This window comes from Salmo salar, chromosome 17 (assembly GCF_965601325.2).
Source record: "Salmo salar chromosome 17, fSalSal1, whole genome shotgun sequence".
In the NCBI taxonomy this organism is placed as follows: Eukaryota; Metazoa; Chordata; class Actinopteri; order Salmoniformes; family Salmonidae; genus Salmo; species Salmo salar.
This window is the reverse complement of record NC_138307.1, coordinates 24,598,370-24,625,295: the sequence shown is the minus strand read 5'-3', so window position 1 is coordinate 24,625,295 and position 26,926 is coordinate 24,598,370. Positions and strand designations below refer to the sequence as shown.

The window sequence follows — 26,926 nt, the reverse complement described above, 5'->3', positions numbered from 1 at the left end:
GAACTGGTTTAGAGAAGTAATGTATAACCAATGAACTGGTTTAGAGAAGTAATGTGTAACTAATGAACTGGTTTAGACAAGTAATGTATAACCAATGAACTGGTTTAGAGAAGTAATGTGTAACTAATTAACTGGTTTAGAGAAGTAATGTATAACCAATGAACTGGTTTAGAGAAGTAATGTATAACCAATGAACTTGTTTAGAGAAGTAATGTGTAACCAATGAACTGGTTTAGAGACGTCAGAGAAGTAATGTGTAACCGATGAACTGGTTTAGAGACGTTAGAGAAGAAATGTATAAACAATTAACTGGTTTAGAGACTTTAGACAAGTAATGTATAACCAATGAACTGGTTTAGAGAAGTAATGTATAACCAATGAACTGGTTTAGAGATGTTAGAGAAGTAATGTATAACCAATGAACTGGTTTAGAGATGTTAGAGAAGTAATGTATAACCAATGAACTGGTTTAGAGACGTTAGAGAAGTAATGTATAACCAATGAACTGGTTTAGAGATGTTAGAGAAGTAATGTATAACCAATGAACTGGTTTAGAGATGTTAGAGAAGTAATGTATAACCAATGAACTGGTTTAGAGAAGTAATGTATAACCAATGAACTGGTTTAGAGAAGTAATGTATAACCAATGAACTGGTTTAGAGAAGTAATGTATAACCAATGAACTGGTTTAGAGATGTTAGAGAAGTAATGTATAACCAATGAACTGGTTTAGAGACGTTAGAGAAGTAATGTGTAACTAATGAACTGGTTTAGAGACGTTAGAGAAGTAATGTATAACCAATGAACTGGTTTAGAGATGTTAGAGAAGTAATGTACAACCAATGAACTGGTTTAGAGACGTTAGAGAAGTAATGTATAACCAATGAACTGGGTTAGAGACGTTAGAGAAGTAATGTGTAACTAATGAACTGGGTTAGAGACGTTAGAGAAGTAATGTATAACCAATGAACTGGTTTAGAGACGTTAGAGAAGTAATGTATAACCAATGAACTGTGGACTGGTTTAAAGAAGTCAGAGGAATTAGACCTTCCATGACCTCTGGTGGCTGATAATATTTTGTCAGGGGAACTCTTTGAAGAACATCTTCTGCATTGGGGTTTGAATTGGACATCATTTTTGTTCATAATAATAGTTCATAAATGTGGACTGTATGTGAGCATCAAATGTGCAGCATGGATATGTATCCCTTTTTCTGTTGTTGTTTTTTTGGGGGGGGTTTCTGAAACATTTCTCTTTTAATAGTTTCAACTGTATTCTTTGTGGGCATGATACATTTTTGTAGTGACATCACAATGCAAATGTATGCCATTGCAGTACTTAACAACCAGACAGCGGTATACCGCTCTATGCTACTTCATGTTGCTTGGTCAGGGATTCTTCACAATGGGGCCACCCATTTCACTAAACACAATAGATGTATTATAAAAGTAAGGTATTAGATAGGGGTCAGGCGTACAGTACATTGTGGCTATTCAATTTCAGAACAGATCAAAGTGTATAGTTGCCTACCTGCTTTCATAATTCATGTATTGCAGTCATCTGCTTTCTTTATGCCCATGCAGGTACACACACACACTTATGCACACACACACACACACACACACACACACACACACACACACACACACACACACACACACACACACACACACACACACACACACACACACACACACACACACACACACACACACACACACACACACAGCACACAGACAGACACACACACTCTCTTGCACGTTGAGAGCCAAAAGGCAACCACAAAACCAACCCTATAGGAACAACTTAATGTAAAGTGTTACCCTATTGAAACAACTTAATGTAAAGTGTTACCCTATAGGAACAACTTAATGTAAAGGGTTACCCTATAGGAACAACTTAATGTAAAGTGTTACCCTGTCATGTAAAGGGTTACCCTATAGGAACAACTTAATGTAAAGTGTTACCCTATAGGAACAACGTCATGTAAAGTGTTACCCTATAGGAACAACGTCATGTAAAGGGTTACCCTATAGGAACAACTTAATGTAAAGTGTTACCCTATAGGAACAACGTCGTGTAAAGGGTTACCCTATAGAAACAACTTCATGTAAAGTGTTACCCTATAGGAACAGCTTCATGTAAAGGGTTACCTATAGGAATAACTTCGTGTAAAGGGTTACCCTATAGGAACAACTTAATGTGAAGGTTTACCCTGTAGGAACCACTTAATATAAAGTGTTATCCTATAGGAACCACTTAATATAAAGTGTTACCCTGTAGGAACAACTTAATGTAAAGGGTTACCCTGTAGGAACAATTTAGTATAAATTGTTACCCTATTGGAACAACTTAGTATACAGTATTACCCTATAGGAACAACTTAGTATATAGTATTACCCTATAGGAACAACTTAGTATAAAGTATTACCCTATAGGAACAACTTAATGTAAAGTATTACCCTATAGGAACAACTTAATGTAAAGTGTTACCCTATAAAATAAACTTAGTATTAAGTGTTATCCTATAGGAACAACTTAATATAAAGTGTTACCCTATAAGATACACTTAATATAAAGTGTTACCCTATAAGATAAACTTAATATAATGTGTTACCCTATAGGAACCACTTAATATAAAGTGTTACCCTATAGGAACAACTTAATATAAAGTGTTACCCTATAAAATAAACTTAGTATTAAGTGTTACCCTATAGGAACAACTTAGTGTAAAGTGTTACCCTATAAAATAAACTTAATATAAAGTGTTACCCTATAAAATAAACTTAATATAAAGTATTACCCTATAAGATAAACTTAATATAATGTGTTACCCTATAGGAACCACTTAATATAAAGTGTTACCCTATAGGAACAACTTAATATAAAGTGTTACCCTATAAGAGAAACTTAGTATAACCTTTTACCCTATAGGAGCAACTTAATATAAAGGTTTGATTCCTGCTGGGGCCACCCATACGACAATGTATGCACATATGACTGTAAGCTCTGGATAATACAATTTTATTTCATTAGGATGATGTACAGGTAACTGCACAGATAATGGAAACACTTGAGTAAATGAGGGATACAAAGTGTATTGAAAGTGTATTGAAAGTGTATTGAAAGCAGGTGCTTCCACACAGGTGTGGTTCCCATCATGCTTAGGATCATGCATACAAATGCTGGGCAGGCCATTATTTTGGTTACCATGGCTATGCATGCCCTCATAGGCTGACATTGCCCCACCCACAGGGCTCGAGTGGTCACTGAATGGTTTGATGAGCATGAAAACGATGTAAACCATATGCCATGGGTGATTCTGGAGCGGCACCTGAGACAGGAACACTTATGGGGGACTCTGGCGCGGCCCCTGAGACAGGAACACTTATGGGGGACTCTGGCACGGCCCCTGAGACAGTGTTTTCTGTCAAACTAAATATCACAGTATCTTTCAATGATATTGAATGTAGCTACTGTACAAACACTTGCATAAAAAGTGCATGCACTTTTTAAATAACACTGAATTGGAATATTATATTGCTGAAACACTCAAGGAGCAATTCAAACAACCCCCATATTGCTTTTGCTACTTTTTTTAATACTATTTTGATACTATGCGATATGCAATATAAATTGTAAGGTACACCTTTACCTACACCTTACCAACCACTTAAAGGTAAAATCAACTATCTTTTGGTTTTTTTGTTCAATAGTCCACAGTTTGCATCATGATGATGTGGCTGGTGACACTGTACTTCTTGAAAGTCCAATATCTTGTAAACTTGACTGCTGACATGCAAAACATTTCGGGACTGTAATCAATAGGGGAATACCAAAATATCATTTTTGAGTGGAGGTTTCTTGTGTGCACTGCACAAACCTATTCCTAATGCAAATGAAATAGGCATGAACATAGCCTATAAAGTTAAATAAAGGTTAAATTACAATTAAAATAAAAAAATGAAGTGTTTCCCCCAAATGGTTAATTATGAGCACATCATTTACACAAATGTATTGTTGAAGCTAAATTAAAATCCATAAATAGTTTATTCACCCTTCACAGTCTATTTAAAAGAGACTATACAATACATCTAAAAGGAATCGGACCTAATCTAAACCCTTTTACCTTACAGAGCACTAAATGATAACTCTTTGCCGTGAGCGTTGCGTTGATGTAGAGTACAGTACAGTGTTGCTCAGCTGACTCAGCGTTTTATACAATTGGGCGGTAGATTCTTCTGGAGCTACATCAAGCATAAAAGGCAGCACGCCAGTAGGGAGAACAACAGAAATCAAATAACTGTGACCATGAACGGAAAGGTACTGTAATGTGGGGCTGTGATCAAAGTCTGTGCACAGTGCTGAACTGTACGTCACCTGGCATTGGAACTATGAATCTAGGATGCATCAGAGCCCATTTCCAATGGGAAATATATCCTTGATGTGTGTGTTTTTAGATTCAGAACACTATGATAACTACAGATTACTTATAATGACTTATAATTATAATCATGGTTGCATTGTTTGATTTTGTCAGACACATTAAAATTATTATGTAGAATCATTTCTGAACGGGATAGAATGTATGACTTTTGCACATCAAAATCAATTGGTTTCACGTCATGATGTTTAGACCTTCAACGCATACTTTCTCTTTCTCCAGATCATCTTCTACGAGGACAAGAACTTCCAGGGCTGCTCCTATGAGTGCAGCAGCGACTGCTCCGAGCTCTCCTCTCACCTGAACAGGTGCAACTCGTGCAGGGTGGAGAGTGGCATGTTCATGGTGTACGACCGGCCCAACTACATGGGCCACCAGTACTTCCTGAGGAGGGGAGAGTACCCTGAGTACCAGCACATGATGGGCTTCAACGACTGCATCAGGTCTTGTCGTATGATCCCCCAGGTAAGCAGTTCTGCAGACAGAGCACAACAGACCACAACTATTCACAACCACACCACAATGACCACAATCATCGATGCCATAAAACTATCTTACACTCCAAAATCGAAGACTGTCTAATGTTTTCACACCTCAAATGTAATCTAAAGTCAACATAAAAACACATCCCATGCCATCGGTTGTGTAGATCCAGCTATATGCCTCATCTGCAAATGAATGAAAAAGATAACAATTATACCGTATGGTGCTTATCTTTTTCATTCATTTTAGATTGTGGCATATTGCATTGTATGCCATCCTATCAACCAAGCTCATCCTATTCAGTTAATAGATGCGTGAAATGTGTTATTTTCTTTCCAATAGCACATGGGCCAGTTCAGGATGAGGATCTACGAGAAGGAGAACTTCGGAGGCCAGATGCACGAGGTGATGGACGACTGTGACTCTATCCAGGAGCGTTACCATATGCCCGAGATGCAGTCCTGCAACGTGATGAACGGCCACTGGGTCATGTACGAGCAGCCCCAATTCAGAGGCATGCAGACCTACCTGAGGCCTGGAGAGTACAGGAACACAAGAGAGATGGGAATGGGAAATGATGAAATGAGGTTCCAGTCCATGAGGCGCATCAGCGGCGATGCTGCCTTTTAAATGTGCTGTCTTTATTAAAGAGTGCAACGACTTTTTAATAAACATTTTAAACCTTCATTTTTTGCAGCGATTTTCTTACCTTATTTCCACAAACCACTGCACTGTAAATTACTGTTATATCAATATAATACTCTAACCACTAAAAAGCCACTATAAGCAACTATTATACTGCAACCACTATAAACACTAATATCAGCTGTAATGTATGTAAACACAATGTAAACAAAAATGTCCCTTTTTCCCCAAATTCTATAATCCTTATATTTAGTCTTCCCTGTGGCTCAGTTGGTAGAGCATGGTGTGTGCAATGCCAGGGTTGTGGGTTCGATTCCCACGGGGGGGCCAGTACAAAATAAATGTAAGAAATGTATGCATTCACTACTATAAGTCGCTCTGGATAAGAGTGTCTGCTAAATGACTAAAATGTAATCTTAAAAAACCTCTAGCCTATTCTTGACACTGCCTTGTGTATGGGTGTTTTAGACATGATAAGCTCTTAACATCGGAATCCTACTGACTACGCCAAATGAGGATCGAAATAAGACTACACCACTTTTTTGTAAAAGGCAAGGAAGGTCCTCTAATTAACTAAAAAGATGAAGCATGGAAATCAGACAAGTGCTCAAGTGATCAATTGTTTTGTTTACTTTGAGGAGCTTCAGCTTTGAGGAACTTCAGCTTTGAGGAGCTTCAGCTTTGAGGAGCTTCAGCTTTGAAAGCTCAGCTCAGCACATCATACTGCCCTTACTCAGACATAATCAAGCATGTTGCTGCTATAATAAAATAAGGACATTTCACACTCACAAATTCAACTCTTAAGAACTAGTGACAACTTGTCACAACCCTTCACACTACACAGTGGCATGCCTTATTTATCAAACCACTTCCCACTTCCATCCTCCAAAACTGTAACATTACCATAATACAAACCACAAACTCATCAAATAGAATATGTGTAATAATTTCCATGAGGCATACATAACTCCTTATAAGTGCCTTAGTAATGCCTTATAATACATTTATAGTGCCTTATAATACTCACTATAAGATATAATAATTTATCATAAGTAGTTATAGCTTTCTTACAATACATTACTATAATGCATGACGTCTTCCAAAACAATAACCTATTTTTTTATTTAATAAACACATTTTCAAATGTCAGTCAGATCACTTAATCAAATCTAAATTATTTCAATCAATGGGGGTGACTTGAATACGGTGACTAAAGGAATAGTACATATCTGGCATAATCAGGAAGTGAGGCATGTCCAGGAAGAAGGAAAGTGGATCCTGAGGAGAATAACAAGCTCACCTTGCCTAAAACACTAACTTACTGTTGCTTGACATCAAATTTGGATAAAAGAAACACACACTTTAAACAAACTACAATTTGTATAGGGCATTCATAGCCTTTATAAGAACTACACAAGTGCTTCCCAAATGATTCATAAGCTCCCGAGTGGCGCAGCAGTCTGAGGCACTGCATTTCAGTGCTAAAGGCGTCACTACAGACCCTGGTTCGACTCCAGGTTGTTTCACACCCGGCCTTGTTTGAGAGTCCAATAGGGCGGCGCGCAATTGGCCCAGCGTTGTTAGGGTTTGGACAGGGGAGGCAGTCATTGTAAATAAGAATTGGTTCTTAACTGACTTGCCTAGTTAAATACAATTTAAAAAAATGTGGTACTAAATTAAGGGTAAGGTTAATGGACATTCCATCTGGTATTTTGACGAATGTGGCATAACCCTTTTACTATATTTATATAGCATCTCATTGCTAACAAAGCCTTTACAAAGCCTTACAAGTTGTAGTTCCTTTAAATGCACGGTGGATCAATAGCAAGGTCAGGTGCAATAGTAAGGTCAGATTCAATAGCAAGGTCAGATTCAAATGGATTAACTACAGTATGTGACAGTGACGACAATGGGTATTTCTCAATATGCATACTACCGTGCTCTGAGCATGCAAATTGGAGCACAGAACGGTTGGAGTGTGAGTCCAAATCAGAGTATGTGAAACGGGAATGGACTATGGCTGCGAGGGGTTTTGAGGTTAAGTCAGGAGGAGGCCACCCACACTGTTCATTGGTAAGACAACAGACAATGGATAATGGACTAACTCCAGGCTGTTTGGCAACAAGGACGAAGTGGGCTGATGCAGAAATAGGCATGAAGTCTATATAGACCACTACACCAAGTACTGATATATAATAGCTTCATTTCTTGCAACAAATTCAGTTTTGTTTGACTATTGGTCATTTTTGACCAATTTGTATGTATAAATACATTTCTGTTCAGAATTAAAGTATCAACTGAACTGATTTCCAATCAAAGTTCAAGACTGCAAATTGGTTTTCCATTTCACTCAGGGAACTAGAGATTCTCAGGGAACTAAAGATTCACTGAAAACAAAAGCCAGCCATAACGTTGTCTACCTGTACAGTACTCGTGTAATAATTTACAGGAAATATGTTGATTTAGCTTGTTTTCACTTTGAAATGAAAAACATAATCCCAGTCAATCAATCACTTATCACTGAACATCTAAAGATCAATTATTGTTTTCAGTGATTTCTCTGACAGGACATGTCAGTGCGTTAAATTGAGAGGCAATGTACAGTACTATACATTACCAGCCTCTCATAACAAGACGTTTGCTCTCTCATATCACTCACTCATTATGATGTGCATAATGTTATGTTATTATAATAATATTATACAGTAGATGGGTGCCCTTTGAGGTAAATGATCATAATTGGACCAGAGAATTTTCTTTTTTTCTCTCTGTCATCCAAACAGCAACAATCCAAAAATGGACCCCACCTCACAAATGCACACAATGGGGAGTAATAAAGGATTTAGCTGGAAACCATTGTGTAAAGGGGCCCCTATGCCATTATGCCAACTCAGGACTTTTCACAATGGAGCTGGGGGTTCTTTTGATGTTAAGCCAGGTATAAAAGTACCCAAGGACGGAGAATAAGCTATACATCTTCAGGCCAAGTATCACCGTATATCTGTAGGCTACCCAAACAAGAGTCACCATGACCAAGGGAAAGGTACACCAACAACTTTCAAAATTGCAGTTGAACTTGAATTTTGAACTTGTCGTATTACTGTTTGGAGTCAATATTGTTGTTTCTTTTGACCTCCAGATCATCTTCTACGAGGACAGGAACTTCCAGGGCCGTTCCTATGAGACCAGCTCAGACTGCCCTGAGTTGACCTCCTACCTGAGCAGGTGCAACTCCTGCAGGGTGGAGAGCGGCTGCTTCATGGTGTACGACCGCTCCAACTTCCAGGGAAACCAGTACTTTGCGAGGAGAGGAGAGTATGGTGACTACCAGCGTATGGGCATGTCTGACTGCATTAGGTCCTGCCGAAACATCCCCATGGTAAATAAACAACTAATTAATATGTTTCTGTAATCACTGATAGTAGTTTCGATTGGATAAAATAGTTATAATTGGAATAACATTTTATAATTAAAAAAAATTCTAATGGCTTTGGTTGTTGTGGTTTTCCATTACAGCACAGCGGCCAGTTCAGGATGAGGATCTACGAGAGGGAAAACTTCGGAGGCCAGATGCACGAGATGATGGACGACTGTGAGAACATGATGGACCGTTACCGCATGTCCGACTGCCAGTCCTGCAATGTGATGGACGGCCACTGGCTCATGTATGAGCAGCCCAACTACAGAGGCAGGCAGATGTACCTGAGGCCTGGAGAGTACAGAAACTTCAGCAACATGGGAGGAAGCATGGGCAACATGAGATGGCAGTCTATGAGGCGTATCATGGATTCTTGTTAATTCACTGTTTGATGTGAATATTAGGTTTATAATAAAGGCTTGTATAAAAGCATCTGTCATGACGTGACGTTGGATTGATTAATGTGACGACTGCTGTTCAATGAATGATTAATTGTTTATAATTACGTGATTAAATGAATCAGGTAATTATTAAGTCATTAACCTGGGGCACCATGGGAAAGTTTGGTTTTATTGAGTTTCTATTTCCCAAATTAACTCAAAGAATATCAGAATATCGATTTTACAACAGTCGCTAATTAATTAATTTCCTCTACAGTCTGAACGTCCTGAACTTCGCATAATCCGGGAATCTGCACAAACCCGAGTCCCACTAAAAAGGTCCGTACCACACCAATTGAGTTGATTATTTATTTACTAACAAGCTAAAAATATAATATAAGATACACATACACACAGTCTAGGCTATTGATTAGAACCTAGTACAATGAAACGGGTCCCTAGCGGGCCAACACAATATCACACATGTTACACAAAATGGGGATTTCAAAAGAGAGAGAAAGAGAGAGGGTACGAGAGAAAGGCACACTTGGGTACATTTGTAAACTATGCTTAGTTTAACCCTAACCTTAACCCGAACTGCCGCTCTTATTGGTCAGAATATAATGATGTAATTATGTGTCGAAGTGTATCTCCTTGTGGACCGAGTTCCGAATTCTCCTCTGAGGGCGACACTTCTGTTGTTATCGGGTGTATTTCTCTAATTGTCCACACAATGTCAGTGTCCTTTCTCTTCATGGTCTGTTTCCTCACCCTTGTTCTGAAAGGGGGTCTTCTGAGTACGGTCAGCTGTGTAACTCAGGGCTCCAGTGTAGGAATGAAAGCAGTGTAGACACACGATTCCTTGGAGAGTGGTAACCGGGTGGTCCTGCTTGAATTCACCCTCTTAGACACAGCTACTCATCCGTAGCATAGATTAAGACGTTCCTTTGTCTTCTTCAACCTCGTGTTACGTTTTGGGGTTACAACTAATTGGACCTTGGCTGCAGTTCGTGGTCACCTAGTCTGATATGTTAATTCTTAACTCACATGCTTTATACCCTTGGGTCAGAAATTGGCCTTTCCGCCTTTAGGGCATAACTAGTTACGAGGCAAGGTCGGGATTTTACTCAGATACAATTTAGACAACTAACTTCACATTTCCTCTTTACAAAAACATTTTACTTGATCTGGACATTTTCCACACAATGTACAGTATGCAAACATCAGGTACATATTGTGAAAACTCTTCAAGTTACAATGTTTTCGTTATAACATCGTCATTTAACTTTTAACATAACAAAAATGACATTCATTTTCATATTCCATCTATCGTCATTACTACCATTTTGGCTGACGAAACATATTGTTCCAAAGTCTGTTTATTGCATGTTACTGTTCTGAGGTAGGTTCTCCATAGGCCCGTCATACTTTCTATTCCTCCATACTGAGAGGACAAAGGGATTTTGTCTGCTGCCTTAAGATTTACAATGGGCGTGAGATGTCATAAAACCCCCCACCTCCATACCTCTCGATCTCTCCCCCTCTGGTGGGTGTGAGAGATGTCTCTTGTAGGAGTGTGGTCCATGGTAACCTGATCCGAACAGGCCAGTCATGACACATCCATCTCAAATTAATTGATTCAATGTTATAGGTAATTTTAATATTTGAATACAAAATAATGTTACATACAATCTATTCCCAAGAAAATATGCTTGCAATCTATAACAAAAATAAATACTTCAAGTTACTCTAAAATCAACTTCCTCTCATAACATTGAAAACTCTTCTACACAGAGGTCATTGGTAGCCTAGTGGTTAGATCGTTGGGCTGGTAACCAAATGGTTGCTGGTTTGAGTACCTGAGCCAACAAGTAAGGCTTTTAACCCTAATTTGCTCCAGGGCTGCCGTACTACTATGGCTGACCCTATAAAAGACCCCGTTTTCCTGCACCTATCTGGTGTATGTGATAACAAAACATATCTATTATTTATTTACAATTAGAAATCATTTGTACTAGGTCTGTGGGCCTTTTTCTGAGTTAACCAAAACTCTACTAGTTGACGCCACTAGTTGGTCCCTTCCTCATTAATAGTTTGGCATGGAAGTGTACGGAGGCCTGCAGGTCCCAAAAAGCCTCATAGAGCCAGGCCAGTTTCTTATTGAAATGGCGCAAGGCCTAAATTCCAGCCGTGCATGTTTTCAAATGGCCAGGGGATGTTAGCTCCAATGTCCCATAATATTCCAACCAAAATAAACATTAGGTTCTGTCTGTTAGTTAATTTTGTAGTTTTGTTATTTAGAAATCATTAAACTTGTTCATCAAGAGATGTATTTTGAAAAAATATATGAGTTTTGCGATGACGCTGAGAGAAGGCAAACACCTTCTCCCTAAAGAATGAAACACATTTAGAATTTGACTGTTGATAGACTGCTGCTAGGTACTCATAGTAGGAGGCTGTCCCTTCTCTTTCTAGAACAAAAAACGTACCTGCTGCATACCGACGAACATGCCATTTCTACTTGTAGAATCACAACGCTCCTCAGTGGCCGACAACTTGACTTTGAGCCAATCAGAGAGCACAAAGTGGGGGAGCCGAGAGGAGTAACAACAAAAAGGAAAAATAATATTGTGCTAGCTAGCGAATTACATGCTAAAGGTTTAGCTAACAAAAATAAATGGCACTGGCAGCATGGGATTATGGAGAGTGAATTAAATTGTTTCTTTGTCATCTTGCTAGCTAGTTATTTAGCTTTGGCCATCTGGCAAGGGTCACCAAGGGCATTCTACAACAATAGCAACATTAGCGCAGCTAGCTAGTTAGCTAACATTGGATCCCTACAAAACAAAATACATAGGGACTAGCATTGTCAAACTAAGCTGAAGAATGCAACACTACTGTTACCTTCTAGTTAGGAGTATTTTAACAAGACTGTAAACTTTAATTCATAGGCTAGGTTGTAGCAACCGCATGATGGCTACAGGGAAAATTCAAGTATCATGTAGTAGCCTAAATCTATCACTGTTACATTGAACTGGCAGAATGGAATATGAAGGACAGTCATCCAATATGCTGTAATAGAAATAAGGCCATGCTCATGAAAAAAAATATCGGCCTCCTTCATCTTAAACTGCACTGACCGCCACTGATACCAATATCTACATGTCCTGTAGTCAAAAATATGGAGAAAAAAAGGTCCTAAGAAAATTACTCTCTATGATGTCATCAGGAGTCATAATTAAAACTAAATGAGTTCCCAGTTGATTCCACACACCAGTAAGATTGTCAGACGTTTGCTTGCCAAGAGTACTTAGCACCTATGAACAGAGTTTTGGCAGTCAATCTCTTTTGTGTGTTCACACCGAACATACTTTGAAGCCATCACACTTGCCTGCATCTAGCTGATATAGGGTGTAGTCATTCGTCCCACAGTTGCAAACAAGAGTTTCTATTGGACAAATTCAGGTATGTTTATCCCCATTTTTCAACAGAATCGGTACAATTAATTCACCACTGATCACGTGTAAACACAGTTCGCTTTCATAGCAGCCACGTTCTATTCCTTCTCGCATCTATGCGCTCTCCTCCTCTCACCTTTTCCCTTCGCTTCCGGACTACAATGCACAACACATCAGCTGTATGTGACCAGGCGAAGAATAACTTTCCAAGCCAAACCATATGATAACCACTACACACAGCCTACATCATTGTCACAATATTAGCTAGCTAAAGTAACATCATAGTCAACATAGCTATAGAACTAACACGCTGGTAAAGCCGCTACAATCATGCAGTAACGTTACAGTGTAAGCAGTTTAGCACTTAAAAGCAGAAGCTTGCCTTGACTTGGAGTAGTTGTGTTGGATAGTCATAGCCAGCTAGCTACAGTAACATAGCATACCTCTGTTTGAGCAGGGTGTTTGAGTAGACTAAACTAGCTAGCTGCATTTGCTAGCTAAGTGGAACTAAAAGTGAAGAAAATGATCATCTTTCTCTATCTCTCTCTTGCTTCTCCTTCATTTTGGAAGAAATTAATTTGTTCAAAACTGTTCAACTGTTGTCTTTCTCTCTCTTTGAGTCAAATACAGACCACATTTTATGCACTACATTGCTAGATAGCTGTAGCTTATGCTTTCAATACTAGATTATTCTCTGATCCTTTGATTGGGTGGACAACATGTTATTTCATGCTGAAAGAGCTCTGATAGGTTGGAGGACGTCCCCCGGGAAGTTGTCATAATTACTGTGTAAGTCTATGGAAGGGGGTGAGGACCATGAGACTCCTAGGTTTTGTATTGATGTCAATGTACTCAGGGGAGGACAGAAGCTAGCTGTCCTCCGGCTACACCGTGGTGCTACCCTACAGAGTGTGTTGAGTTTATTTACTTTATTTGTATTATTTTATTTTTAACCCTTTTTCTCCCCAATTTTGTGATATCCAATTGATAGTTACAGTCTTGTCCCATCGCTGCAACTCCCGTATGGACTTGGGAGAAGTGAAGGTTGAGAGCCATGCGTCCTCTGGAACACGACCCTGCCAAGCTCCACTGCTTCTTGACACACTGCTCACTTAACCCGGAAGCCAGCCGCACCAATGTGTCGGAGGAAACACTGTACAACTGGAAACCGTGTCAGCGTACATGCGCGATGGGACAAGGCCATCCCAGCTGGCCAAACCCTCCCTTAACCCGGACGACGCTGGGCCAGTTGTGCGTCGCCTCATGAGTCTCCCAGTCATGGCCGGCTGCGACACAGTTCGGGATCGAACCCAGTGACTCCTCAAGCACTGCAGTGCCTTAGACCGCTGTGCCTCTACAGAGTGTGTTTTAATAAATTATTTGGTGACATGATTATATTTATTATAGTTTTATATAAAAAGGATAACTTTTTAAATGTTTAAAAATATATATTTTTATGAAATTCACTGAGGAAGATAGTCCTCCCCTTCCTCCTCTGAGGAGCCTCCACTGATTGGTATGGTGCTGAAGATAATGAATATGAGGTTACAAAGTGGTTAAAAAACCTAATAAAGCTTCAAATCCACCATTTTGTTATAAAGAATGTTGCTTGTGACTTATAAACACATAAACTTGTTTGTTACTTATATTTTCTTTGTTTAGACACGTACTAGTATGTCCCCATCGATTAGTAGCTTCACTTTATTTTCTTTGTTAAGACACATACTAGTATTAAAACCTTTGAGGGATTAAGCCTATAGAACATCTCACAGTAGGAGGATTTGAAGCCAACAAAAGCAGAAAGAGACAGAGAGTTTATTATGCTGACCCCATAGAAATGAAGGGTGGCTCAACTGTAAATACGCAACGTATAAAAGGTCCACTGCAACACTAAATGAACACAAACATCCCCATGGGAGCGGGTTTGTAATGACTCTAAGTACAACATGTAGATTAGATAGATAATGGATACAGACAACAGTTCAATTGTAATAGTTAGAGAAGTATTGGCTCTGCATACAGCTTGATCTTACCTGACAAAGTTGTCATCTCTGCAGGGAAAACAGTGATAGAGCTGATGTTTTGGTCAATGTTTACTTGACCTCTGACCCAGATCTGCAAGGGCTGTTGTTTACTTTACCTCTCTGACCCAGATCTGCAAGGGCTGTTGTTTACTTTAACTCTCTGACCCAGATCTGCAAGGGCTGTTGTTTACTTTACCTCTCTGACCCAGATCTGCAAGGGCTGTTGTTTACTTTAACTCTCTGACCCAGATCTGCAAGGGCTGTTGTTTACTTTACCTCTCTGACCCAGATCTCCAAGGGCTGTTTTTTTACTTTACCTCTCTGACCCAGATCTGCAAGGGCTGTTGTTTGGCCAACACCAGCTACTGCTTACCCTAACCGGCCTTGCAGTGGCATTCCTCACGTATGTACAAATGCTTCAACTATTTTGATACCTCCATTTTTCTGAGATTAACATTTTATGTAGCAGGGACACCATTTAAAGCAGAATTGTGGGTAGTATGGCCATTGCCATGTGATTCATTGCAAAATATGATTACAGAAACAGAGATATTGTACATATTAAATTAGTGTGGCCAAACCACTTCTGTTTTTTGTTTCTACCTGGTAGTTAATTTGCACTCACCTGGTGTCCCAGGTCTAAATCAGTCCCTGATTAGAAGTAGAGGATGAAAACCAGAAGTGTTTTGGCCCTCCAGGACCAGAATTGAACAGCCTTGAATTATAGCATTAAATTAGAGTATTATGTTTTCTTGGTTTTATCAAAACGTCACAATGTAGAACTGAGTAAGTAACACAAGGCACATTGAATATATAAAAAAAATGTGATGACTTGACATTGGATGAGTTATTCAATTATATGTTTTACAGTGTTTTTATGTTAAATCCATGCCATCAAGTTTTCCCTTCAGAGAGCCAAGAGGAAGATTGGTGACATAGAGATGTTTCAATTTTTAATAGTTCAATAAAGAACTCCCCCTCCAAATGTACTGTGCACTTTGTTTTTTATGAAATGTGATGGGGTACATACAGGAAAACATCATTTTCACTACTATAATGTTTTAACTTGGGTTGGTACACAAAACTGGACACTTGTATTACTCAGATTGGTCTGCCATTTCTACACCAGTTTAATTTCTTCATATAGAAATATAGGTGTTAATGTATCACAATCAAATCACAATCTAGTCTAAAACAACATAGTTGTAATCGTCAAGAGATGATCACTCATCTACAAGACATTTTATAATTACAATCATCCTAAATAAAATAAGCCTTTGTTGAAAAGGAAAAACGCTTACTTTGTTGACCACCTAAGATAAAAATACATTGCAGTGTTCACAGCATTCTTGCGGAAAAAAACCCGCTGACGTGTTAAAAGTCAAACTATTTACATGACAATACTGCCGTTTGTCCATGGATTATAAAGAGAGGACGCACCTCCCAACCCGTGCTGAGTGCCAGTGAGACCAAAGTTAACCTTCACAATGGGAAAGGTAAGGCTGGTTTTTATGCTATGCATATGTTGTGCCTCTGCATTCCTCTATAGATTATTCTACCAAAATCAATAAAAGGGGATGAGATTCATTAAAGGTAATGTGTGCCTCTGATCAGGAATTTTAGTCTGTACAATATTTCAAAATAATTCAAAATCTTGGGGCTTACTGCTGGGGAAAAGATCTGGTCTTACACAATAAAACACCTCAATTGATCTGTTTTTAGATAATTTTCTACGAAGACAGAAACTTCCAGGGTCACTCTTATGAGTGCGGTGGAGAATGCTCTGACCTCCATGCCCACTTCAGCCGCTGCAACTCCATCAAGGTGGAGAGCGGCAACTGGATGGTGTACGAGAGGCCCAGCTACATGGGCTATCAGTACTTCCTGAAGGAAGGCGAGTTCTCCGACTACCAGCGTTGGATGGGCTTCAATGACTGCGTCAGGTCCTGCCGCATGATCCCCCAGGTAAGAGACGGATTAAGGAAGAGGTTAAAGAGATCCCGTTAACTCTGAAGTATTGGAGGGATTCTAAAGTATTACAGGGAATTTTGGACCTTTGTAGTTTGATCCCAAAACTACACAAAATCAACTGCTGGCTCACTATCCTACCCATTTCTCCCTCCACCAGCCTCCACTGACTCTGAGGTTTGACATAGTCTACCACATATTTTTCTGAGATAGGCTACACATGAGTATCATCCCAATAACATTGCTCTCTGTATCAACAGCACCAGGGATCTCACCGTATGAGAATCTTCGAGCGCTCCGAGTTCGGAGGACAGATGACGGAGTTGACGGACGACTGCCCCAACCTCCACGAGCGCTTCCATTACAATGACATCTACTCTTGCAATGTGATGGAGGGCTCCTGGCTTTTGTATGAGCACCCCAACTACAGGGGGCGCCAGTACCTGCTGACCCCGGGAGAGTACAGGATATACAACGACTGGGGAAGCATGAGCGCCAGGGTGGGCTCCGTCAGACGTATTGCTATGTAAGAAGCTGAATGTATGACTGTTGAATCAATGACCAATGGGAAATCATTTTGAAATAAATCCATCCACACATTAGAGCCTTTTTTCCTGCCTTTTGTATTTTAAACCACAGAGAAAGAAGGAATATGCAAACTTATCTGTTAGGTTGGTTGAACTTTTAAAATGTTTTACCATGAATTAACTCCCATATTACCCATATTACCGGAGTGAATCAACCTAGAACAGACCATGTGTGTACCGTAAATACCTCACATCAAATATTGCTATTTATTGGTTATTGTCATGAACAGGCTGTTCATGACAATTTGAGAATAATATGAAATGAAGACCCTACATATTTTGCTTTCCACTCACATTTGTGTAATGTGTTACAGATGTAGGATCCTAATTTAATCACCCTGTTTCTGGCGAACTTTCCTGCAATGCATTAAAAAAAGGCTTCTGAAGTTTGTCATTTCCACTTTGACATTTCAGACGTGATTTTCCCTTACAAAAAATGTATCAACCCCTACAAAAATGTCCATTCATTATAATACACATAATAATTCACATTTCCTGTTGCTGCAGGATTATTTTCCTGCTGTAGCAAACTGTCTCAAATTAAGATCCTACATCTGTACTCAGCAGAATTTGCTAATATTCATTCATGATACAATAGGGAAACGTCTGGGCAACTCATTGTCAGCACTGTTGATTGAAGAACTTGAGTTACAGAAAGGAAATTGATTATGTTGCAACATTGCAACATGAAAAGGTGAATCTGATGATGTTAACGTTGTATTTTTGAACCGTCTTCCATGTTGTAATGGCTTGAATGGAATCATTGGAATGGTATCAAACACATCCAACACATGGAAACAATGTGTTTAATGCCGTTCTATTGATTCCATTCCAGCCATTATGATGAGCCCGTCCTCCTATAGCTTCTCCCACCAGCGTACTCTACCATGCATATGCATACATTTATTGTTATACAATGCCGTTAAAGTGCATGATACTGTAATACTAAATATTGAATACAAATCCCTCTGTGTTCTGTGGATGGTTCTAGAAGCACCTACATTTACATTTAACATTTAAGTCATTTAGCAGACGCTCTTATCCAGAGCGACTTACAAATTGGTGCATTCACCTTATAATATCCAGTGGAACAACCACTTTACAATAGTGCATCTAAACCTACACAAGTGTTCACTGTTTGGAGACACATATTGTTTGGTTGAACATGAAGCTTTATTGAGAACAGACATAGGACATAGAACTTTTAGTTGTTGGAGTCAGAGATTCGTCTGAGGGATCCGATCCTGGGGCTCAGGCCACCCCAGTCGCTGGGTCTGCGGTACTCGCCAGGCTTCAGGTAGTACTGTCTGCCCTTGTAGTTGGGCTGGTCGTACATGAGCCAATGGCCGTCCATCACGTTGCAGGAGTTGATGTCGGACATGCGGAAGCGGTCCTGGACATTGGGACAGTCGTCGTTCAGCTCCTGCATCTGGCCACTCATGTCGGGGCGATCGTACAGCCTCATCCTGTAGGAGCCGCGGTGCTACAGGACGAGGAAATAGAGGTCATATTGGGTTTTTACATTACTACAAATTAGAGGTAAATTATTTACAAGACATATAGCAAAATAGGTGGGGCCAAAACGGAGCCTTGAGGAACACCTTTACTAAGTTCAAGAAGATTTAATTGGTGCTCTTCTATAAAAACACATTGTAATGTGAGATGGGCCTAGTGATGAGCGTAGCCCTGTGTTTGAGGCATCTACACTGGGTTTACCATGGGGATCATGCGGCAGGACCTGATACAGTCGTTGATGCCAATCATGCGCTGGTTGTCATTGTACTCTCCCCTCTTCAGGAAGTACTGGTGGCCAGTGTAGTTGGGCCTCTCGTAGACCATGAACATGCCACTCTCCACCTTGATGGAGTTGCAGCGGTTGAAGTAGGAGTGCAGGTCGGCACAGTCGCTCATGCACTCATGGTGCCGACCCTGGAAATTCCTGTCCTCATAGAAGATGATCTGCAAAGGGGAGTGTAGACATTTTAAAGCATTAAAACATGTATCTTACATCTACTGAACTGATGTATTTTTTTCAATGTTGTGGTCATTATATGGTGGACAAAAACTAAATGTTTTATGTTTTTTTTTCAGTTATACTATAAAACTAGTAATATGAATGCAGGTGGGTGCCTGACTTACCTTTCCCATTGTCATGGTTGCGTGAGGGGCAGATAGACAGTCAATGGTCACTCTTTCTGTGCCTCTGTCCTTTTATAAAAAGCAGCTGGGTGATTGCGCAGCATAAAGTATTGTCATTCAAATCATGATCTGGAGTTAGCACACAAATCTGTTTATGTGTAGCCATGCCTTATTGTGTGACAAGTTATTGTTGTTGGCCAGTTTTCACATGTTCATCACTATTGTCAGAAAACACTACTGTATAATGGAGATCCGGTGCGTTGCTGGGCTTAGCATCAGCAAAACAACTCAACGAGACATTTAGCATATCATTGTAATTCACAAACACCGTCAATTTCAATTGTGTCCTTTTATGCACAATTATGCAAATGTATCAGCTTATAAAATGCCTTTCTGGGATTGAATCCGTGAGAATGAGCCAGAGAATATGTTTCTTATTTCTAGATGTAGGCATGCACTCTGAAAACGCTGACGTTACCGTAAATTATGTAATGAACTGTTGTTTGGCCCCATACTTTCATTGTTCTGCTCTATACTTAAAGATCTGTGTTTTGTGGGCGAACAAAATATCTGTCTATATGAATATGTATGTATGTAATCATATATCATGTTTACATACATAATGGCCAACAATATTGCCATGGTGTCATTAGCAAGAAAAAAAAGCAAGTAAAAAAATGTGGTAATTCACTTTGAGAGGAAAAACTTCATTTTCATCCTGATCTGGATTTGAAAATGAACGTCAATGTTATACCGACGGTCAGTGAACGGTTACGTGATGAGTAACCTTGTCGGAGACCTGAAGATTTGCGTTAGCTCCCCAAACTAAAGGCTTTGGCTCAGTGGGCTAATACAGTCTTTGTGGTGCACAGGGGGACCCGCATTCGAATGCCAGTCAGTCACAGAGACAGCATCATGTCAGTGTTGTGTAATTGAGAAAGTTAACGATAGCTGTAGCCAAGCATCCAGGAAAAACCATCGGGAACATCAGGATAACTGATGGTTCAAATCTACCCAAACCTCTAAACATGAGTTATCTGTGGTTCCTCATATATAAGACGACAGTTGATGATAGTGTTGTTGTTGTCGTTAGAATGATATATTATTGGATGTAATGTATTGGTATTTTGTATTGTTTTAGTAAGTATGTGTATTGTGACTGTGTAATTGTCCTTGGCTGCTCTGGGACTACAGGTGCAAATTAGCTTTTGGCTAACCCTGGCACCTTTACATGGATGTTGCATTATTGTAATATTGATGTTGATTAATGTGCATTGTCCCCTATAAATGAATAATAAATAATTGATTGTTTTATTTAACCAATTTATTAATTGTGTGAAAAAAGGCATACAGGAGACACTTTTTTATTTAACTAGGCAAGTCAGTTAAGAACCAATTCTTATTTACAATGACGGCCTAGAAACAGTGGGTTAACTGCCTTGTTCAGGGGCAAAACAACTGATTTTTACCTTGTCAGCTCAGGGATTTGATCTAGCAACCTTTCAGTTACTAACCCAACGCTCTAACCACTAGGCTACCTGCCAACCCAAGATTGATCAGGATTGGTTTGTTATTGAAAGTCCTTTTCTTAATTAAAAGGTATCTTTTATTAGAGGTCCATGAGACGCCTGATGGAACCGATCCTGCCTCCCCAGTCACTGTATCTACGGTACTGGCCGGGCCTCAGCTAGGACTGCCTGCCCCTGTAGTTGGGTTGGTCGTACATCATTCAGTGGCCATCCATCACGTTTGAAAGGAGTTGAAGTCGGACATGCGGAAGCGGTTCATGCGGTTGGGATAGTCGTCGTCCATCTCCATCATCTAGCCGGCCGTGTCATTGTGTTCGTACATTCTGAAGCTGCCACAGTCCTGTAAGGAACGACCAAGTCACGTCACTCAACCCAATTTGTACATGTCATCAACATAGCCAGAATAAATGCAGCTTGTTGAGTGATGTTCAACACATTATTTAACTAGATGTAGATTAGAATTTACAATTGTCAGGTAGGTCATTTACACAAATAGTCAACTATAATGGCTCAGTAAAAGAACCTTGTCGCACTCCAGTACCATTTTATAGATTTACCAATCCATAGCATAAGATTACCGGTGTACAGGCCTATTCATATCCTGGTATTAAACACCATACCATGGGGATCATGCGGCAGGACCTGACACAGTCGTTCATGCCCATCATACGCCGGTAGTCGGAGTACTCTCCCCTCCTCAGGAAGTACTGGTGGCCCATGTAGCTGGGACGGTGGTAGATCATCAAGCAGCTGCTCTCCACCCTGATGGATTGGCAGCGCTGGAAGTCGGGGTACAGCTCAGAAAAGTTGACCATGCATAACCTCAGGAAGTAGGGGTTCAGGTCAGAACAGTTGACCATGCATAACCTCAGGAAGTAGGAGTTCAGGTCAGAACAGTTGACCATGCATAACCTCAGGAAGTAGGGGTTCAGGTCAGAACAGTTGACCATGCATAACCTCAGGAAGTAGGGGTTCATGTCAGAACAGTTGACCATGCATAACCTCAGGAAGTAGGGGTTCAGGTCAGAACAGTTGACCATGCATAACCTCAGGAAGTAGGAGTACAGGTCAGAACAGTCGACCATGCATAACCTCAGGAAGTAGGAGTTCAGGTCAGAACAGTTGACCATGCATAACCTCAGGAAGTAGGAGTACAGGTCAGAACAGTTGACCATGCATAACCTCAGGAAGTAGGACAGAACAGTTGACCATGCATAACCTCAGGAAGTAGGAGTTCAGGTCAGAACAGTCGACCATGCATAACCTCAGGAAGTAGGAGTTCAGGTCAGAACAGTTGACCATGCATAACCTCAGGAAGTAGGAGTACAGGTCAGAACAGTTGACCATGCATAACCTCAGGAAGTAGGACAGAACAGTTGACCATGCATAACCTCAGGAAGTAGGGGTACAGGTCAGAACAGTTGACCATGCATAACCTCAGGAAGTAGGAGTTCAGGTCAGAACAGTCGACCATGCATAACCTCAGGAAGTAGGAGTTCAGGTCAGAACAGTTGACCATGCATAACCTCAGGAAGTAGGGGTTCAGGTCAGAACAGTTGACCATGAATAACCTCAGGAAGTAGGGGTTCAGGTCAGAACAGTTGACCATGCATAACCTCAGGAAGTAGGGGTACAGGTCAGAACAGTTGACCATGCATAACCTCAGGAAGTAGGGGTACAGGTCAGAACAGTTGACCATGCATAACCTCAGGAAGTAGGAGTTCAGGTCAGAACAGTTGACCATGCATAACCTCAGGAAGTAGGGGTGCTGAGGGTTCTGGAGCATCCCCTGAATAATCCTGCTTCACAGACGTTAACACACTAGAATAATGCAACACGGCATGTAGACATGTTGAAACTCTTTTTTGTTGTTGTGGCATCATTTTGGTATCAAGTATCGCGATACTAAACCTGGTATCGGTATTGAAAGTCAAAATTCTGGTATCGTGATAACACTACATTATTGACATAATCAAGTATTACACTTTGGTGACACTTTATTTTACTTTAGTAGTAGGCCTTTTCTACAATGTCTGGTTTAATTCAGATTATTGATATTTGATTTGATCTATTTTGTATTCTGCAAACAGATATTGTTACAGGTTTTGCTTGTACAATATTTTTCTACTCAGAAATGCATATACACTGAACAAAAATATAAACACAACATGTAAAGTGTTGGTCCCATGTTTCATGGGCTGAAATAAAAAATCCCAGAAATGTTTCATATGCACAAAAGCTTATTTCTCTCAAATGTTGTGCACCAATTTGTTTACATCTCTGTTAGTGAGCATTTCTCATTTGCCAAGATTATCCATCCACCTGAGGTGTGACATCAAGAAGCTGATTAAACAGCATGATCATTACACAGGCTCACCTTATGCTGGGGACAATAAAATGCCACTTTAAAATGTTAAATTTTGTCACACAACACAATGCCACAGATGCTGAGGAGTATTTCTGTCTGTAATAAAGGACTTTTGTGTGGAAAAACTTATTCTGATTGGCTGGTCCTGGCTCCCAAGTGGGTGGGCCTGGCTGCCAAGTTGGTGGGCCTATGCCCACCAATGCACACCCATGGCTGCACCCCTGCCCAGTCATGTGAAATCCATAGACTAGGGCCTAATGAATTTATTTAAATGTACTAATTTCCTTACATGAACTGTAACCCAGTAAAATTGTTGCATGTTGCATTTATATTTTTGTTCAGTATACATAACTGATCTAACCAGACATAGAAAATATTAGATTTATTATAGAACAATCTTATTAGTAACAATATGATTCATACCATAATTACAATATTTTCACTTCTGACAGCACTTTAAGCAAATTTTGATAGCACTTTAAGGTGGTCCTTAAACATGACTTATAAAAGTGTAATTTTATTGACAAAAATCCATAATGACAATGTAGGCCCGTCTATACACCTTGAAGTCCCTGGAATATTATTATTACGTTACTGACATTAATATTTGCTTCTATATACTTTGACTGACAGGGCCTAGTAACCAATAGGATTTCTGTTATATTGCATAAGGTGGAATCTCACACTAGCAGGTATGAAAATATCTTTAGGATCTCTGTTTTCTTATTTTATGGGCTTTGTTTTGGGACCTTTTTCTGGTTGGGAACTTTGCCAACGAGGAGGTAAGTTTCCACTGTGTGACCCTTTTTGGCCCAGTGACTCTGTGTCAAAGAAGCATGTAGAGTGAGTAAGCTAGAAACTTGATCCTGCACATGGTCTGCTTAATGTCATATGATTCAACACTTTAATGTTAAATGTGCAACACAGAGATACACCATTAAAACAGCCCATTCAGGTACATTTTTAAGGTGTATTTCAAATATATATTTACATCCACTTATTTGCAGTATATTCCATTCTATTTAGACCTACATGTACAACATGTGCCTCTTGCTCAATATATTGAGGTTTGTCCTCCATTTAAGCTAAAGGCACAAACACAGACCCCAAATATCATAAAGGTCACCAAATAATATCAATCACTTAATCAGAAACAGTGAAATGGAAATATCAACAGCAAGCTTATTTAAACAATCGTTTTATTGACTGGTCAGAGTGGAGAGGATGTTGGGTCTAAAAGTCGGTGATCCTACGGAAGGAGCCGGTTGTGGCACAGGTGGCTCCCCATTCGCTGAACTTCCTGTACTCGCCGGGCCTCATAAAGTACTGGCGCCCCCTGTAGTTGGGATGCTCGTAGAGGGTCCAGTAGCCGTCCATGACGTTGGCGGAGTAGATGTCACGGCTACGGAAGCGCTCCTGGACGGAGTCACAGTCCTCGCCGAACTCCATCATCTGTCCCTGGAAGTCTGGCCTCTCGTAGATTCTCATACGGTAGGGACTGCCGCTGGCCTGCTCGGACAGAGAGGTACAGGAGAGGTAACACTGGCAAAACACAGGTCACTTGGGGGGCATGGGGAATCACAGGTAACCAGTACATCTGACATGTTTCAGCGGACCTTAGGTTAACACGGGTAAGTAGAAATGCTAAAGTAGCCACACACCACATTTGATGTCAGAAGTGGATATCGCAATTGGGGAGGTTGCAGTATGCTAACATAGGCCAGGTTCATGACAGTCACAAAGGTAGTTTAGGACATGTCCAGAATATCTCAGAAATGTCTCTTGAAGGAACCCAAGATGAACCCAGAATGATCTGGATGAGATATTCTGCTGATTAGGTATTGTTTTGGTTGGTGGGAGGCTCCAGTCTGAGGCTAGACAACATGAAACAGCATTATGTCATTAACATGACATACATGGTAGATAACTATGTCATATGAAACCTAATACAAAGGGTCTATGGGATTAACATTTTATGGGCTTCCATCCATCCAACCATCGACTCTCCTCCTCTAGGCGAGTCGTAGAGTCATGTTGCTTTATTTGCCATGTACCTTCAGACCTTTATGTGGTCTGGTTATCTCCCAACCATTCACAGACTCATGTGTTGTGCTTATAAAACTATGGGCCGGGTTCCCGGACACAGATGAAGCTTAGTCGTGGACAAAAATCAATGGAAAATCTCCACTGAAAGTGCTTTTTAGTCCACGACTAGGCTTCATCTGTGTTAAGGCAACCTGCCCTAAAACCACCAGTTGAGTGAACAAGTATACACTGATAAATCCCCACAATGCATTACTACAATACAGATTGAGCCATGAACAAACCAGACATTAAAACCCATCTTCTCTCACATCCCGGCTACTCACATAAGAAAAGGTACGGCAGGAGCGAATGGTGTCGCTGTATCCCATCCAGCGCTGGTACTCTGGGTACTCTCCCCTGGTCAGTACATACTGGTAGCCTCCGTAGTTGGGCCTCTCGTACAGCACCCAGCAGCCGCTATCTACCTTGATGGAGTTGCAGCGGCTGAAATGGGGGTGCACATCGGGGCAGTCCGTGTCGCACTCATAGGAGCGACCCTGGAAGTTTTTATCCTCGTAGAAAGTGATCTACACAGCCAGGGCCGAAGGTCGGAGGGAAATGTTAACATCAGTTAGGGCATACACTTTTTTTTCTTTCATTTTACTGCATTTCAAATAAAATTACACTTCCTAATATAAAAACACATTTTCTATGATTTCTATAATGGCAAAATATACTGCCTTCTCTGGACCAACAATTACGTACAAGTAAGTTTGTCTCCTGTTTATAGGTCTCCTGTTAAAGGCTAATACACTGCTGGCATTCTACAGCTTGTCTACCAGTAAAACAGCGATCAATGATCATTTTCATTACCAAACACTATCAAACTTACCTCTGGATTATCTTTCTTGGCAGCACTATGACATTACTGTGTTGAACAATCAACCAGTTTCTTTCCAAATCAGGTTTAAAGTCCATGAAAACAAACACAGACCCAGAGAGCTGTATACAGTAGTGCCAACTAGCTAGAGAAAAACTGGTCTGCCTTACCTTACTCATGTCTGGGCTGTTGTTAGAGCACTCTTCCTCAATGTAATATCCAGGACAGAGGGCCACGAGCCTCTTTTATAAAACTCAATCAAAGGTTGCCGGATCAGAGGTTTTGTTCTTTTAATGAGCAGGGATTTAGTGGCATTGAGATGCTGCCAAGGCCTTGATCCTGTCCATACAGATAAAACCCCTGATTCATCAATGCAGATGTCCTAGCCCTGCACATTATTGACCCACGTGCTGTGGACCACGGCCCTTTTAATACTGTACATCTACCAAAATACATTTTATTATCCAGTAATCCACAATAAAGGGACACATGTTTACTGTTTGGAATGCATCATCACAATGCTACAGTATCTGCAGGCCCACATTCATTCTCTTAAAGTCATCACATCACTATGGTAT

General features: G+C 40.3%; 5 protein-coding genes across 5 annotated transcripts; 3 read left to right on the top strand and 2 right to left on the bottom strand.

Annotated features, from left to right (window-relative positions):
* Positions 1 to 4,252: 4,252 nt before the first annotated feature.
* On the top strand, positions 4,253 to 5,614 carry LOC145861375 (gamma-crystallin M3-like). The gene is made up of 3 exons (XM_082963641.1): positions 4,253 to 4,323; positions 4,667 to 4,909; positions 5,270 to 5,614. The coding sequence occupies exons 1-3, from the start codon at positions 4,312 to 4,314 to the stop codon at positions 5,555 to 5,557; spliced, it is 543 nt and encodes a 180-aa protein (XP_082819767.1). The 5' UTR covers positions 4,253 to 4,311; the 3' UTR covers positions 5,558 to 5,614.
* A 2,915-nt stretch (positions 5,615 to 8,529) lies between these two features.
* LOC106597011 (gamma-crystallin M3-like) lies at positions 8,530 to 9,422 on the top strand. The gene is made up of 3 exons (XM_014188248.3): positions 8,530 to 8,615; positions 8,712 to 8,951; positions 9,089 to 9,422. The coding sequence occupies exons 1-3, from the start codon at positions 8,601 to 8,603 to the stop codon at positions 9,368 to 9,370; spliced, it is 537 nt and encodes a 178-aa protein (XP_014043723.1). The 5' UTR covers positions 8,530 to 8,600; the 3' UTR covers positions 9,371 to 9,422.
* Positions 9,423 to 16,277: 6,855 nt separating this feature from the next.
* LOC123727893 (gamma-crystallin B) lies at positions 16,278 to 17,422 on the top strand. Its single transcript, XM_045698145.2, has 3 exons — positions 16,278 to 16,348; positions 16,575 to 16,817; positions 17,081 to 17,422. Exons 1-3 carry the CDS (start codon positions 16,340 to 16,342, stop codon positions 17,348 to 17,350), a joined length of 522 nt encoding a protein of 173 aa, XP_045554101.2. The 5' UTR covers positions 16,278 to 16,339; the 3' UTR covers positions 17,351 to 17,422.
* A 1,136-nt stretch (positions 17,423 to 18,558) lies between these two features.
* On the bottom strand, positions 18,559 to 19,668 carry LOC123727892 (gamma-crystallin M2-like). Its single transcript, XM_045698144.2, has 3 exons — positions 19,547 to 19,668; positions 19,124 to 19,366; positions 18,559 to 18,890 (listed from the first exon to the last, which is right to left on the bottom strand). Exons 1-3 carry the CDS (start codon positions 19,559 to 19,561, stop codon positions 18,612 to 18,614), a joined length of 537 nt encoding a protein of 178 aa, XP_045554100.1. The 5' UTR covers positions 19,562 to 19,668; the 3' UTR covers positions 18,559 to 18,611.
* A 4,696-nt stretch (positions 19,669 to 24,364) lies between these two features.
* On the bottom strand, positions 24,365 to 26,685 carry LOC123728188 (gamma-crystallin M2). Its single transcript, XM_045699362.2, has 3 exons — positions 26,519 to 26,685; positions 25,813 to 26,055; positions 24,365 to 24,952 (listed from the first exon to the last, which is right to left on the bottom strand). Exons 1-3 carry the CDS (start codon positions 26,525 to 26,527, stop codon positions 24,677 to 24,679), a joined length of 528 nt encoding a protein of 175 aa, XP_045555318.1. The 5' UTR covers positions 26,528 to 26,685; the 3' UTR covers positions 24,365 to 24,676.
* Positions 26,686 to 26,926: the final 241 nt, after the last annotated feature.

What these genes read in the sequence shown, in the direction of transcription:
- LOC123727893 (XM_045698145.2), top strand. An exon ending in CCTGCCGCATGATCCCCCAG is followed by an intron (nt 16,818 to 17,080) that starts GTAAGAGACGGA and finishes CTGTATCAACAG; the next exon opens with CACCAGGGATCTCACCGTAT.
- LOC123727892 (XM_045698144.2), bottom strand. An exon ending in CCTGCCGCATGATCCCCATG is followed by an intron (nt 18,891 to 19,123) that starts GTAAACCCAGTG and finishes CTCGTCCTGTAG; the next exon opens with CACCGCGGCTCCTACAGGAT.
- LOC145861375 (XM_082963641.1), top strand. An exon ending in CTTGTCGTATGATCCCCCAG is followed by an intron (nt 4,910 to 5,269) that starts GTAAGCAGTTCT and finishes TCTTTCCAATAG; the next exon opens with CACATGGGCCAGTTCAGGAT.
- LOC123728188 (XM_045699362.2), bottom strand. An exon ending in CCTGCCGTACCTTTTCTTAT is followed by an intron (nt 24,953 to 25,812) that starts GTGAGTAGCCGG and finishes CTGTCCGAGCAG; the next exon opens with GCCAGCGGCAGTCCCTACCG.
- LOC106597011 (XM_014188248.3), top strand. An exon ending in CCTGCCGAAACATCCCCATG is followed by an intron (nt 8,952 to 9,088) that starts GTAAATAAACAA and finishes TTTCCATTACAG; the next exon opens with CACAGCGGCCAGTTCAGGAT.